This window comes from Nymphalis io, chromosome 17 (assembly GCF_905147045.1).
Source record: "Nymphalis io chromosome 17, ilAglIoxx1.1, whole genome shotgun sequence".
In the NCBI taxonomy this organism is placed as follows: Eukaryota; Metazoa; Arthropoda; class Insecta; order Lepidoptera; family Nymphalidae; genus Nymphalis; species Nymphalis io.
Window position 1 is genome coordinate 3,986,517 of NC_065904.1, and position 14,248 is coordinate 4,000,764.

Sequence of the window (14,248 nt, forward strand, 5' to 3'; positions counted from 1 at the left end):
GTGGCTTTTATACAGTTTTAAGCAACACAACTACAAGTGATAACGGAATTACAAAAACGTTGTTAATGCAGAGAGATTAGAGAATGTAAAACAAGCTACTTAAATTCCATTATTCCACTGGTCAAGTCTCCAGTGATGTTATGCTATTTTTCAAATAAGATGATAAAGCCTCTCGAAAAGCTACTGAAAATATCCAATTGTTGTCACAAAAGCGTTAACTAACTTGTTAAGATCCAGGGCCCATAACAAGTAGACTTTTGATCAGGCTGCCGCACTAAAGATTACAATCAACTGCTAACTTTCGTTTTGAAATCTGAGCAGTGCTCGTTTTACTATTGTAATGTGATATATTTTTTAAATATAAGACGAAGTTATGCGGTGCATCAAGTTCTCGCAAAATAAGCTAGCAGACTAATGTAATAGTAAGTTTATTTATTTATTTATTAAGGATCACCAACAAAGGATATACACTAACGAGTACATTACCTCGTCGAATAATATTTTAAATTACGTGTGCTCCTTCAATTAAAGGAGACCACAGCAAGCACATAAATAATGACTAAACAGAAATAAAAAAATATATATAAACTAAATGTTACATAGTGGTACTCAATAAAACATAGGAACTAAAAAAGGTAAACAGTTGTTAAACTAAGACTAAATTGTGCAAATGTGAGTTAAAAAATATATAAAAATAGCTACAAAAATTAAAATTAAAATAACGAGTAATAATAAAACTTAAAAATAAAACCTTTAAGCAAAAAAAACAAAACATTATGTATTAAGAAACATTTTTTAAGATATTTTTTAAACTTAGTTAATTCTGGGGTATATATTAGTATAAGTTGTTCACATATGACGAAAGGACGAATGTCCGTCGGGAATAGACACAGGCGTAGCGTAGTGCGCCTTCAAGCCAGGTGGACCGATGACATGAAGAACATAGCTAAACCAGACTTGATGCAAAATACGAATAACTGGCTTTGGCGTATCTTGATAGAGCCCTATGTCTGAATGCAAAGTAAATTATTTGATTATATTATAAATCATTAAAATAATTTGTTAATGGAATAGATTTTTCTGATGTGTATCTATGCTAGTTGAACGCAAAATATTTTGTCGACAAATCGATTTTAATTTTGGATTTAAACTGCTTTACACAACAGTAAGATATCTGAAGCATCATGTTCATACAATGAATTATTTATTGGAATAGAACATGATTATAAATAATATAAAACAATAATATTCCTCAATATGAATGCACCTTAAGTATTATTTTGACATCAACCTGCAAACGTTAAATGTCATAACTGTCATTGTGACTTATCAACAAATTAGAATTTTCGAATCTGTTTTTATTAATTTAATAGAACGTAGTAGTTATTTTCTTTTACACGAATTTTCAACAAATATTGCGCTTCGATTATAAGAATGTGTTCCTAATATTGATGTATATTTTGTATTCAACGTTTTTAGTATAAGTGCATAAGTGTAACAAGTGTAATAACAAGATGAAAAATGAATAATAGTTCCGATTTTATTAACTGGTCAGAGCCTCATTGCTCTAAAGATGCGCTTACAGATACATATGGCTGGGTTATGCAATTTCTTCTTGCCGTGTTAGCATTTACATGTTTAATAGGTGAGAAATTGTGTTACAAAATGAAAGTTATCTTCATGGTCAATCTGTAATTGCTACAAGGATTACGTGAAACCATTGAATCATTCATGAATATTTCAAACAAGTTTTTCTTGACAAATATTTTTCATTGTAATTTAATTAATTATTAATCTCATAGCTCATCAATACTTGTTCTAAAAATATTTAGAATGTTAGAATAATAAACATTTCAGAACAAGCTGCCTAATATACTAAATATATTTTTCTTTTTTAAATATTTATGTTTTTAATAATGTTCCATTTTTGTAGGTAAAAGGTTTTGTGAGCCTCGTTATGCAAGAAGACCTTGGTTGATCTGGTTCTATGACACATCTAAACAAGGCCTTGGTGCTCTTATAATTCATGCAGCAAATGTTTGGCTCTCACCCCACATGACTGGCAACCCTTGTACTTGGTATGCATTATTATTAACAAGTTACTTATTAAAGTTTTAACTTTTAAGTTGAGTACTTTTTTTCAAACATGATACAAAATTGAATATATAAAGTAAGAATAATAAAAAAACAAAGCTTTAATTCTTAATAACATTTTGTTAATCCAAGAGTTATTACAGTTTTGTAAAATCTGGTCAGTTAGAAAGAATCTCCTTTTGCCACATGATGCAGGAACTTGGTATAATAATTTCTCACTTGTCTAATTCTGGTAGACGACTCTTTGAAAACTTTCAATAAAATCTTGCTTAAGATCCTCAGTCAATGATAAAATTTTAGATTATGATAAAAACTAATATAGAGTAGATAAAACATAAGATATGTATATAAATGGATATATAATCTTTTCAGATCCATTGATTGATACTGAAGTAATTTATGCGGTTTAATTGTTATACAATATGATTATTATATATTTGTATGTTACTTATACTTGTAAACTTAGACTGCAAGAAACAAAAAAAACAACTAATCTCTGTCTGTACGTGTTTCATAATATGTACCAAACCATGTAATGACAGCCTCATGATGTCTCAATTTTTTTTACTGTATCTTGGTACAAACTTTTTACTGACTAATGTTTTTAATTCACAATCTTGGGTGAAAAAATACATAAAATGTGATGATCAGAACAGATGAATTTGAAAAAATACCTTCATGTTGTTCTAGATGTTTATTGGGATTTTAATATAAACTGCTATACTAAGCCGAGATGGCCCAGTGGTAAGAACGCGTGAATCTTAACCGATAATCGTCGGTTCAAACCCGGGCAAGCACCACTGAATTATCATGTGCTTAATTTGTGTTTATAATTCATCTCGTGCTTAACGGTGAAGGAAAACATCGTGAGGAAACCTGCATGTGTCTAATTTCATTGAAATTCTGCCACATGTGTATTCTACCAACCCGCATTGGAGCAGCGTGGTGGAATAAGCTCCAAACCTTCTCCTCAAAAGGGAGAGGAGGCCTTAGCCCAGCAGTGGGACATTCACAGGCTGTTACTGTATACTAATCTTTGCTAATATAAAGCGCAAATGTCAGATGACAACTAATCTCTGTCTGTACGTGTTTCATAATATATACCAAACCATGTAATGACAGCCTCATGATGTCTCAATTTTTTTTACTGTATCTTGGTACAAACTTTTTACTGGTGGTAGGGCTTTGTGCAAGCTCGTCTGGGTAGGTACCACCCACTCATCAGATATTCTACCGCAAAACAGCAATACTTGATATTGTTGTGTTCCGGTTTGAAGGGTGAGCCAGTGTAATTACAGGCACAAGGGACATAAAATCTTAGTTCCCAAGGTTGGTGGCGCATTGGATATGTAAGCGATGGTTGACATTTCTTACAATGCCAATGTCTAAGAGCGTTGGTGACCACTTACCATCAGGTGGCCCATATGCTCGTCCGCCTTCCTATTCTATAAAAAAAAAAAAAAAACAGCTCATTAACTGACTGATAACATTAAGGCTTGCAATAAAGAAATCTATTCAATTATAATTATCATAATACAGTTTAATTGCTTAGTTTTGTTAATATAATTTTAGGCATAATGAAACAAAGTAATGTTTTTAATTCACAATCTTGGGTGAAAAAATACATAAAATGTGATGATCAGAACAGATGAATTTGAAAAAATACCTTCATGTTGTTCTAGATGTTTATTGGGATTTTAATATAAACTGCTATACTAAGCCGAGATGGCCTAGTGGTAAGAACGCGTGAATCTTAACCGATAATCGTGGGTTCAAACCCGGGCAAGCACCACTGAATTATCATGTGCTTAATTTGTGTTTATAATTCATCTCGTGCTTAACGGTGAAGGAAAACATCGTGAGGAAACCTGCATGTGTCTAATTTCATTGAAATTCTGCCACATGTGTATTCTACCAACCCGCATTGGAGCAGCGTGGTGGAATAAGCTCCAAACCTTCTCCTCAAAAGGGAGAGGAGGCCTTAGCCCAGCAGTGGGACATTAACAGGCTGTTACTGTATACTAATCTTTGCTAATATAAAGCGCAAATGTCAGATGACAACTAATCTCTGTCTGTACATGTTTCATATTATATACCAAACCATGTAATGACAGCCTCATGATGTCTCAATTTTTTTTACTGTAGTGCTTGGTACAAACTTTTCATTCTTGGACAGAACAAAACTTCCAGTGTTTCATTTCTCTGATGGGCTATGACCAATTTTTATGTTGAAAAAGCTCTAGGATCCTTTTCTGCTAACCCTCTTTATACAGATATTGTATACTTCTCTAAATTGGTTTTGTGCTTTGACAACTGTTATTGGAAGTAAGTGGCGAGCTATCTGTCGTTGCGAATCGAAGTGTATTCTTTTGGACCTTGTCCTTGTCTTCACTTTTAAGAGCCACTTTTATGTTAAATCATTTAACTGCAATTTTTACGGTAACTATGTGGCATTTGCCATAGTAGCGCTGCATAACACTTTGTGATTAAAAGTAACAGCTCTGGCTGCTGCAACAGCGTCAAAGAGCATGTTAATATAGTTAAAAAAATAATAATTTAAAAACAAATATAAACTGGTAAATTCACGGGTACATAATGCAAAGAAAAAATGTTAACAATTTGGTTAAGACAACGACAATAACATGAAATTGTACTCTAACCTCATATAAAGCTTATTTTTTATCAGGTAATCAATACGAAAATGTCTCTCGTGTCCTAGTCTACGATAATAAATCGAACCGGGAAGGTTCGATTGATTATCGATGCCTACTCCAGCGGGGAGTAATGGATGAAGTAATGGAGGCTTTGCCATGGGGTCACTAACAACACATAGTACATGCACATTTATGAATTCGATAATGTTAATAGGCTTATCAAACAAAGTGGGTGTCGTTCGTTCTTAATGCCTTAAAAGCGTTATTACATTGTTACAACAATAACATAATCCCCTGTCTTTAGAACAATGATAACGAATAATTAAAAAAAAATAAGAAAAGTAAACCTCAATACGAAACCATAATTGGAATCAATTTCTATTGTTTAAATGTTTTATAACATAAAGTCCTAAGAAATAAACATAATGTAATATATACATACTCATTTATGTTAGTATATAGGTATGAAATTAAAGTTTTACCGAGATTGGATCCTATTCGACTGATGAGATATATTTTTTTTATTAACCGACTTCACAAAAATAATTTTTCATATATCTTTTGGTATAAACCGATTTCAGTTATTATTTTTGCGTTGGGTTCAGTGTAACTTCGAGATGGTTCTTTCTCAATTCCATTTGTACAGGACGTTTCGAATTTTTATTTGAAGTATGTGTATTCACACAGGCAAACTTAGTCGTTTTTAATTTGTTTTAAAGGTATATTTACTCATATTACAACAGACACGCAAATAGGTCACTTAGTTTTAATTTTATTTAAAACGTTATAAAATTTTGCGTAAATCTTTCAAGAGTAGTAAATATACAAAATAATGACACCAAATGTTAAGGCCTTTTTTGCGCTGGAATAATACATTTATGAGTTTCCCCCACATGAGGTGAAAGGGTACGTTGGATTCGCCGGCGCTGAAGGCGCCGATATACCTATTAAAAAACCAGCGGTACTCACTCCTTCTTGTCGGGGGACGTCACGGGATCGCTTGCGCATACTACCGTGCCGTCCCGAGATGATATAGGCCTACAGCCAACGTTACCGTTTGCAATGCTAGAGTATCTATTTACGTTCTAGCGACAACCGATCAATGTAATAACCAACGAAATCGTAATTGTATACTATTTAGAGCAGCAGTCTTAAATTCCTCAATAAATTTATGAAACATTACTTTCAGGTACATAGTCAATTTTATGTTGGACTCAACACTAGGCTTGCTTATAATATGGGCTGGTATAAGACTGGCACAGCATTGTGCAAGAGTTTATGATATACCCCTCATTAATTTCGGCGAATATGGTGAGTAGTTTTACAATGTTTCAATAGTTTAAATGCATAGCGCATCCAATTATTATTTCAAAAATTTACACATATGTATAGTTAATACGTCTTTGTCTCCCATTAAGTTGGGTTCGCCATTTTATATAATAATTTAACGAAAATGATCTGTCTCTAAATATATATTGTCGGGAATATGTATTTAAGAATAACTTTATTTTCATACTGGTCGTTATCTATAAAACATACACGCCAGCAGATAACCTCTACAGTTGTACTGGGACATTTTAAATTATCAACTTTAACTATTTGAAGAGTATTATGTACATAATAAAATTATACGTAGATAATTACAAGAATTTATCGCCTCTAGAATTTTCCTAAAATTAATGAGATCGAAATAAAGTTTGATCATTTAAATGTCTTAGAAACAAATATATTTAATTTCGATTTATATATGAATGCACGATGGCCCAGTGGATAGCAGATGTGAATCTTAACCGATGACTCCGTGTTCGAACCGGGCTAGCACCACTGAATTTTCATGTGCTTAATTTGTTTTTATAATTCATCTCGTACTCGGCGATAAAGGAAAACATCGAGAGGAAACTTGCATGAAAATCCACACACACATACAATGGTGGAGTAGGTTCCAAACCTTCTCCCCAAAAGAGGAGGAGAGGACAATACCCAGCCAGCAGTGGGATGTATATAGGCTGTTATTTTACTATACTTTGTTTTTATATAGTTGCATAGTTACAAAAACTTTCGATCTTGTGTTTATTTATAATCACGGTATAAACACAATACAAGCACACCAAAAAGGTTTCAGAACTAAAATATAATTTAAATTTATTAATTATATTGATAAGTATTATAAGAACATCAAAGCCATACATAAATTTATGTTTTAATTATTGCTCTGGGTTTTTTTTCTATCATTAGATAATAACACAATATACAACTAACTTTGAGCACATAAATGATATCTAGAAATTGAAATGTTTCTGTACAGGTAAGCCTCCAATGTGCGCGGCTTGGATTTGCCAATGCGTGTTGTACGCGGCGCTTGCAACGTTCGCCAAGTCAGTGCTGGCGCTCGTGTTGCGTCTCCCGCCAATAGTGGCTGTGCTCTCCACGCTGAAGCTATCGCCCGTGTCCGACCCGCGGCTCGAACTCGCAGTGGTCATGCTCATCATACCTTTCTTTATTAATGTGAGAATATATTTCAATTTATTACTCGAATTCCTATATGTATTATTCAGTGTCCTTATTTGAAAGCGTTGACGATAACTGCGGTTTGTATAAAATTACGATTACTATCACTAGACGGCGCTGTTCTCATTCCATACAATTGCAAAAAACGTCAACGCAAAAAAAACGGCATTAAGCAAATTGAATTACTTAAAATATCAGATATGCGAGGGTCCATGAAAATAAGTTTAATGCAATTGAAAAAAATATATGCTCATGACCTCAGTATCGATAATAATCATTAGTAATTTAATAGGACTACTCGACTAAAATTTTATACATTCTCTCGAAACTTATTCCTACCTACTTCCATTAAAAAGTGACTTAACTACGTGATTATGTAACGTTTTACAATAATCGAATTGTTTTTTTTAATAATTTGGACTGTAAATGCGATCTTCATTATTTAATCTCCTAAATATAAAGTTTGCGAAGTGCTTATGTAAGTACTTTTGATAGTTGCGTACTGTGTTAATATATCTTGTCTGCTGGCAACGCAACTTTTGTTGCCTCTTCTTCAGAGGAATTCCAATTTATGATGGACAAATTGGTGAAGGCGCGTTCGTAAAATGTCTAGAAATACAAAGAATACTTTATATTTTTGCAAGGTTGCACAGAAAAACCAACTGTCTCGTTCGTAATTGTCAATTTGTTAAATCATCTTCTGTAAATGACGAAGCCAAATATGTTTTTAAATTGTACCTTTTTTTTCTTAATTTTAATTAGAAAAAAAAAACATTTATAATTAGGAAGTAACAAAAAAAAAAAATTAGGACTGCTCAATATAAATTCCAAATTCGTGAGCAAAAATTGTGGCGCGCGAGATGCGGATCAATTCCTCCGCGATGGACGGCCCTAATCTCACGATATACCACGGCATTATAATTGTTATTGAAACATATTCCTTAGAGAAATATATGCGTCTAATGTATTTCGAAACTGCGTAGACATACATGTATATATTATAAGCGATTACTGTCCTATAAAAAAATGGATACTGATAGATGTACCTACGTACATATACCCTATTTCAATCGGACTAAGAATAAAGGTAAACAAATCTTAGAATTACAAATTGCATGCGATTTTCTAATTGTTCTGCTGTATTACGCACTATGAACAGTTCTTCAACAACATTAATTTAATTTTCGAAGTTCCGATTACAACCTCGCGGGCATTGAAAACGCCATTTCAAGATCTCGATCAATGATATCGGTGTTAAAGTTGGTTTTATTTTGGTTTATTCCTTTTGTGGTTAACACAGGCTATTATAGCCAGCGTCACGGTAGCATGCGAAAGCGATCCCTTGGCGCTCCTCGTTAAGACGGAAAGGGTACCGCTGGTTTTTAATGGGTATTCCGATGTTCGGGGCGCACTCGGCGCCTTGGACACCGGCGAGCCCCACATACCCCCCACTGTTCCCGTGGGGGAAACGCGTAACGCGTTTTTCCAGCTATAAAAAAGGCTATTATAGCCAGAATAGGCTATATATAAACTACTAGTACATTCATTTATTTATATTATAGTCGTAGTTTATCCTTAAACTGGATATAAAATTGGAATCGTTTTGTGTTGTTTCATCAGTGTAATGTTACTATGAACAACAGTTAACATGAAGTGGAATTTTAATTAGGCTTACTAAAACTTTGAATCTTGAAGAGCAGCAGTTATTCTAGAAAAATAATAATATATGTTCCTAGAGGTTCGAAGTATCATAAAAATTACGTGATTAGATTTCGTTTTAAAGAGCTTTACAAACACGTCTTGCCTAATGAAAGTGGTGAAAAAACGTTTTATCACAATGTATTATTATATTAATATACATACTATGTATGTGAATATGAGACATGTAAACTTCTTAATAGTGATAAAAATCTTATCAAAATCTATTTGCAAATATAAACGCCTACATCAAGCGGTCAAACTTATATACATAATTTTATTTATCTGTAAGACATAACCATAAATACAAATTCATTTTATTAATTACCGGAGAAATTTAATAACTTCTGCTTATTTCTTCTTCTGTAAAAACTGAATATAAAGAAAAGTAACACTAAAGCATCTCAAGTAATTTATAATCTATTTAAGCCAAACATCGAAAGGGATCATTAAACATTAACTTTTTAATTTCAGATATTAATATTTTGGGTGACAGATAACTTCTTAATGTATCGTCCGAGGGGTGTGAGCTCTAAAATAAAGACGAAGGTAAGCGATATTCAATATTTAAGAAAAAAATAATAAAAAAGTCATCTCTATTTCTCATTTCATTTATTTTTTGAAAGCGGGCGAGCGAATGTACCGTAACGATAATTATAAACACAATTTAAGTATATGAATTTTCAAACGTGTTGGCGTTTTTCCGGGTTTCACTCGGAAATCTGTTGTTGTGTTTGTATGTGTTTTGGGTCATCTCGGCTTTCGGAACACAACAATATAAATTTTAATTGTTTGGCGGTAGATTATTATTTATGAGTGGGTGGTTCCCACCCAGACGGGCGTGCACTAAGCGCTATCGCCGATAAAATTGATGTTTATTTATTATTTTATTTACCTATGTACAAGAAAAATAAAATGTGAAAATGAAAGTCATTTAGCGCAAATAATTTTATTTCTGTTTGGCATCTTTGACTTGGTTCTATATTTTAGAGACTTTCGTAAATATCTTATGATGAATATTAATAGTGTCACGACAAAACCATCTTTATTACACAATATTAATCAAAAAACCTAATCTCTCAAAACCAAAGTGAGAAAGTACAAATTAGTTTTTTTCGCTATGGTATATAAAAGCAAAATTATATTTTCTTCTCAATGATAATATTTTGTTGTGTTGCCGTATGCAAGTGAGTACAGTAGTGGAGTTCAAATTTGTATTGAAAATAGAAGATCAAGTCAAATAAATAATAACAATTTTCTTTCCCCAGAATCTTGATCTTTAATGGTTAGTGAAATAAATATTTATGTGTGTTTTTAAACAACGAATTCGATTCCAGACTACGAAAATATAATTGTCTAAACATTATGTTGCAGTTTCAGTTTTTACTTTAAATCCAATTACATTAAAATAAAACATTTGGATGATGTCCTCCTGACTATTTGGACCACGGCGACCAATCTCAAGAGAGATTAGCCAACTGCGCAGACCGTATATTATAGAGCATAGGTGTGTCCCTCTCATAATCCGATGGGAGGGCAACCCGACACGACCGGAGAGAATTCAGGCGAAATTAATCATTTGATTAAACATTGGTATACAGTTATATTAAAAGAAAAACTTTTTCTAGGTCCGATATCAATCGATAAAGAAAGATAAGTCTGGGTCCGAAGATGAGGAGCAGTCGGCGGACGAGCGGTTGCTTGGAGCGAGTGTATGACCCTACCCGCAGCCCGCGCTCCGGGCATAGTGCATCCATTAGCATTGATTGATCTGAGTTGCCTTCGCCATAATACATACATCGACCTGACAGAGGTCTCACGCAGTAAGATAAAGTAAAAGGTCTTTCATCTCTTGCAAGTGCGACGTGATCGTTATCTTTCGTCTCATTTAAACTGTTTCGTTTTTAGAGTAGAGAATTTTTTATTCCAATAACCACGAAATAGTATTCTTATGACGTAGGTTTTATGTTATTTAAGTTATATAAGTATATTATGCCATCTTAGTGTATTTGATAACAAGTTACATAACATATACACAATATATATCAGTCATACGATTTTAAGTTTGTTATTATAGTAATTATTTATAAGTGTTTACGACAATTTTCGATTTTATAGGACAAAGCCTGATTTATAAGGATTTATAATCCATACTTATTAAATCGTTTGTCCTGTCTGACTACCAACGCATAGCGAAAACTACTAAATGTATAAAGCTGAAATTTGGTCTATTTTCTTAAGAAAGCTTCCACTAAGAAAGGAATTTTGGCAACTTAAAGGGGAGGAAATGTGAAGGATATATAAATATAAGCAGGCCTATATTATAAGTAGGTTACCTTTTCCGTGGATTTATTTTAATTTATCCGACAACTAGCCAAATTTGCATTTCTCAAATCAACTAAACTAAAAAATTAAATAGTCATCTATTCATTGTTAATTTTATATAGTAAACGTTTATGCATAATATACAAAACTCCCAAAAATGTAGCAATGAGAAAAAAAATGACTTAAGTTTATATAACAAGATTTGTTTCAAAGTAAAATTCGAACTGAATTTAAAATTTGAACTTAAGTTTACGTTCTACAATTATAATTGACGGCGTATTATAATATAACGCCACCTATGCACTTAGGCTTGAACTACGACGTTCGATTAAGCGGATGCGACATGGCGGAAATATGAATCATTTTTCTCGTGTGAAATTATCCCTCAGAGTGAAAGTAATCGGCTAACACGGTATATTTAATGGAAAGTAAAATAGCTTCTTGATGAAATATGACGAAGGCAAATTAATCAAAATTTAAATGTTTGTATTTTATAAATATTTAGCAATAAAATGTAACATATTCATGTATTATAGTGGACATTATTGGCAGTATGTTTAAGGTTTATATTATATATCTGCATGTTGAGTTTATCCGAAATACTCATATATGTTCACGGGAAAATTGTTAATGTATGCATGTATGATGGCTTTAAAACACGGATTTGTTCCATAGAATTATGTCTACGCTATTTTACAAAGCGATATTTACCCTCCTTAATATCATTCTATATTTAAAATTCGAGAAATAAATAATGTACAAATAAATATGCTATTTCGCTTCAAATATTGTTAGATGTATAAAAATATTTTTATATGTTTAATTTTTTACAATGAAAATTTTTAAAATGTTCCTAAGGTATAAGTACTTAGAACCTTGTAGTGCCATTTTTTATTGACATGTTACTAACATCGAGTTAAGACTGAGCAAGTCAAAGTCATATTTGAAATGTTGTTACTTTTTGTGTCTTGTTATTTTTTTCTTAAAACCCGCGGCACACATGTCTGCAGCTCGCAGAAAGTCATGCCAGATAATGGTAAGTGGAAGTTGCTAGCATGTGCAATCGTTACGGTCTCCTAGTAACCTTTTTAAAAGCCGTTTGATTTGTTTTAATTTGATGTTTCAATCCTACGGAGACAAAAGAAGAGGAGAAACGGAGAGAGAGACTTGCATGCTGTGACGTGTAGTGTTAGTAGATAGGATGCATGTCTTTAATTGACACTTCACTAAAATATTCTAGAAACTGACCTGGCAGTTACAATGGTTAATTTGACATAGAATGCTAATAGTCAACATACAAGTTTGCCAGGACGTGGCATGCCACATGCAGGCATTTCATATTCAACTGATTCATCGACATCGACCCCTTTATTGGACATTCCATTAATATTTCCATTCCTATGATATTACAATTTATAATAAGTACGTCACTTAAAACATGTAGGTGATATAGTCATTTTAAATAATTACAAAAAAAAAAATATATTTTATGATAAAATTAAAACAAACGAGCAGGTAAACGTTTCACGTCGATAAGAATATATTATAGAATTTGTTTAAATTAAACTTTAAATAAATATTTGTATGTATATTACTCAGGTTTTTGGACGCGGTAGCTTTTCAGTTTATCCTAAATTAAATACGGATTTAAAAACACAAAAAAACTAATCGCTGTTAAAATCTGAGTAATACATCGTAAAAGCTTAAATTAATTGTTTTATTCAATGACAACAGATGCCAGTAATAATAATCATGTAGACGAAATATATTCCTAAGTGATGATGTTTTTACGATGACATTTTTATCATCAACGTCTAGATTTAATTTTATCTGTGTGTATTGTTTATAGTTCCTTTTAAACAAATGTGTAAAATAACGTTTGATATAAATGAATGAGTTATTTGATGTTATTGATGACAAATTGGTTGACATTTTTGTGAAAAACCGCCGCAGTGAAATTTTTAAAGGAAAAATTATTATGACCAAACCATGTAATACGAATTTTGTATAATGTCTAAGACTTTTTTTGCTTATTAATTATTTTAAATTTATTTTGATTTTAATCCACAAGATGGCCTTCTGTCAGATTTCAATTTTTTTTTATTAAAAGTATATAAACGGTATTTCGTGCCGACTTTATTCAGGTAATTACATATCATTGTTTTTATTGTTTACAAATTCGTTTCAAATTTCAAACTTGTATCGTTAAAAGTTATTTACTATCTAATAACCCTTTAATTCAATCAGAGCTGGATTATCCATTAGGCGGTAAAGGCAACCGCCTAGAGGCCCCGCATTGGCTCGGGGACTAGGCAGAAATGGGGAAAAAGGTTTTAAAAATCCCTGTTTATGAAATTGTTGAAGTGAAATATTTCTCATATTCGAAAAGGATGACAGTGTATCTTCCTAATATAATATATAGAAAATATAACATAGCTTTTTTTTTCAGCCTTTTGCCGTCCACTGCTGGACGAAAGCCTCCCCCATAGCTTAATAATAATAAATAAATAAAATAGCTTTGTGGTATAAAAAATATATTTTAGGAAGATACAAAAGGGTAAAGACGCCTGAGACGTGTTTTGCCTAGGGGACTCAACATATTTAATCCGGCTCTAAATTCAATGTTCAGCCAAAAAGCAATATACCCTCGATATTTTTGTAATAATTATATAATTGATCTGTCTATAGTTATAACATTTGAATATGTCTCACATTATTCATTAGTGCGCGAATTAAAGAGAAGGTATTGTGATGTAAATATTTATTATGGCCACTTTTGTAAAAAATATTTGTATGTATATAATACATATAAAAAATGTATGTTTGTGCATCTGTTTATTGTTTGTGCAAATATATCGAAACACGCGTTTAATTGACACTTTTTATTTATATTTACCTGCATATATCCCGTACCAACGTTTTAGATTATATTATAAGTTGGAAGAGTTAAGATGCAAGTATTTTTCTAT

At 32.3% G+C, this 14,248-nt stretch overlaps 1 protein-coding gene across 1 annotated transcript; it reads left to right on the forward strand.

The window, feature by feature from the left end:
- The first annotated feature begins 1,325 nt into the window (after window positions 1-1,325).
- On the forward strand, window positions 1,326-14,155 carry LOC126775065 (store-operated calcium entry regulator STIMATE-like). The gene is made up of 6 exons (XM_050496798.1): window positions 1,326-1,645; window positions 1,934-2,078; window positions 5,938-6,059; window positions 7,054-7,253; window positions 9,429-9,503; window positions 10,583-14,155. Exons 1-6 carry the CDS (start codon window positions 1,522-1,524, stop codon window positions 10,670-10,672), a joined length of 756 nt encoding a protein of 251 aa, XP_050352755.1. The 5' UTR covers window positions 1,326-1,521; the 3' UTR covers window positions 10,673-14,155.
- The last annotated feature ends 93 nt before the right edge of the window (window positions 14,156-14,248 follow it).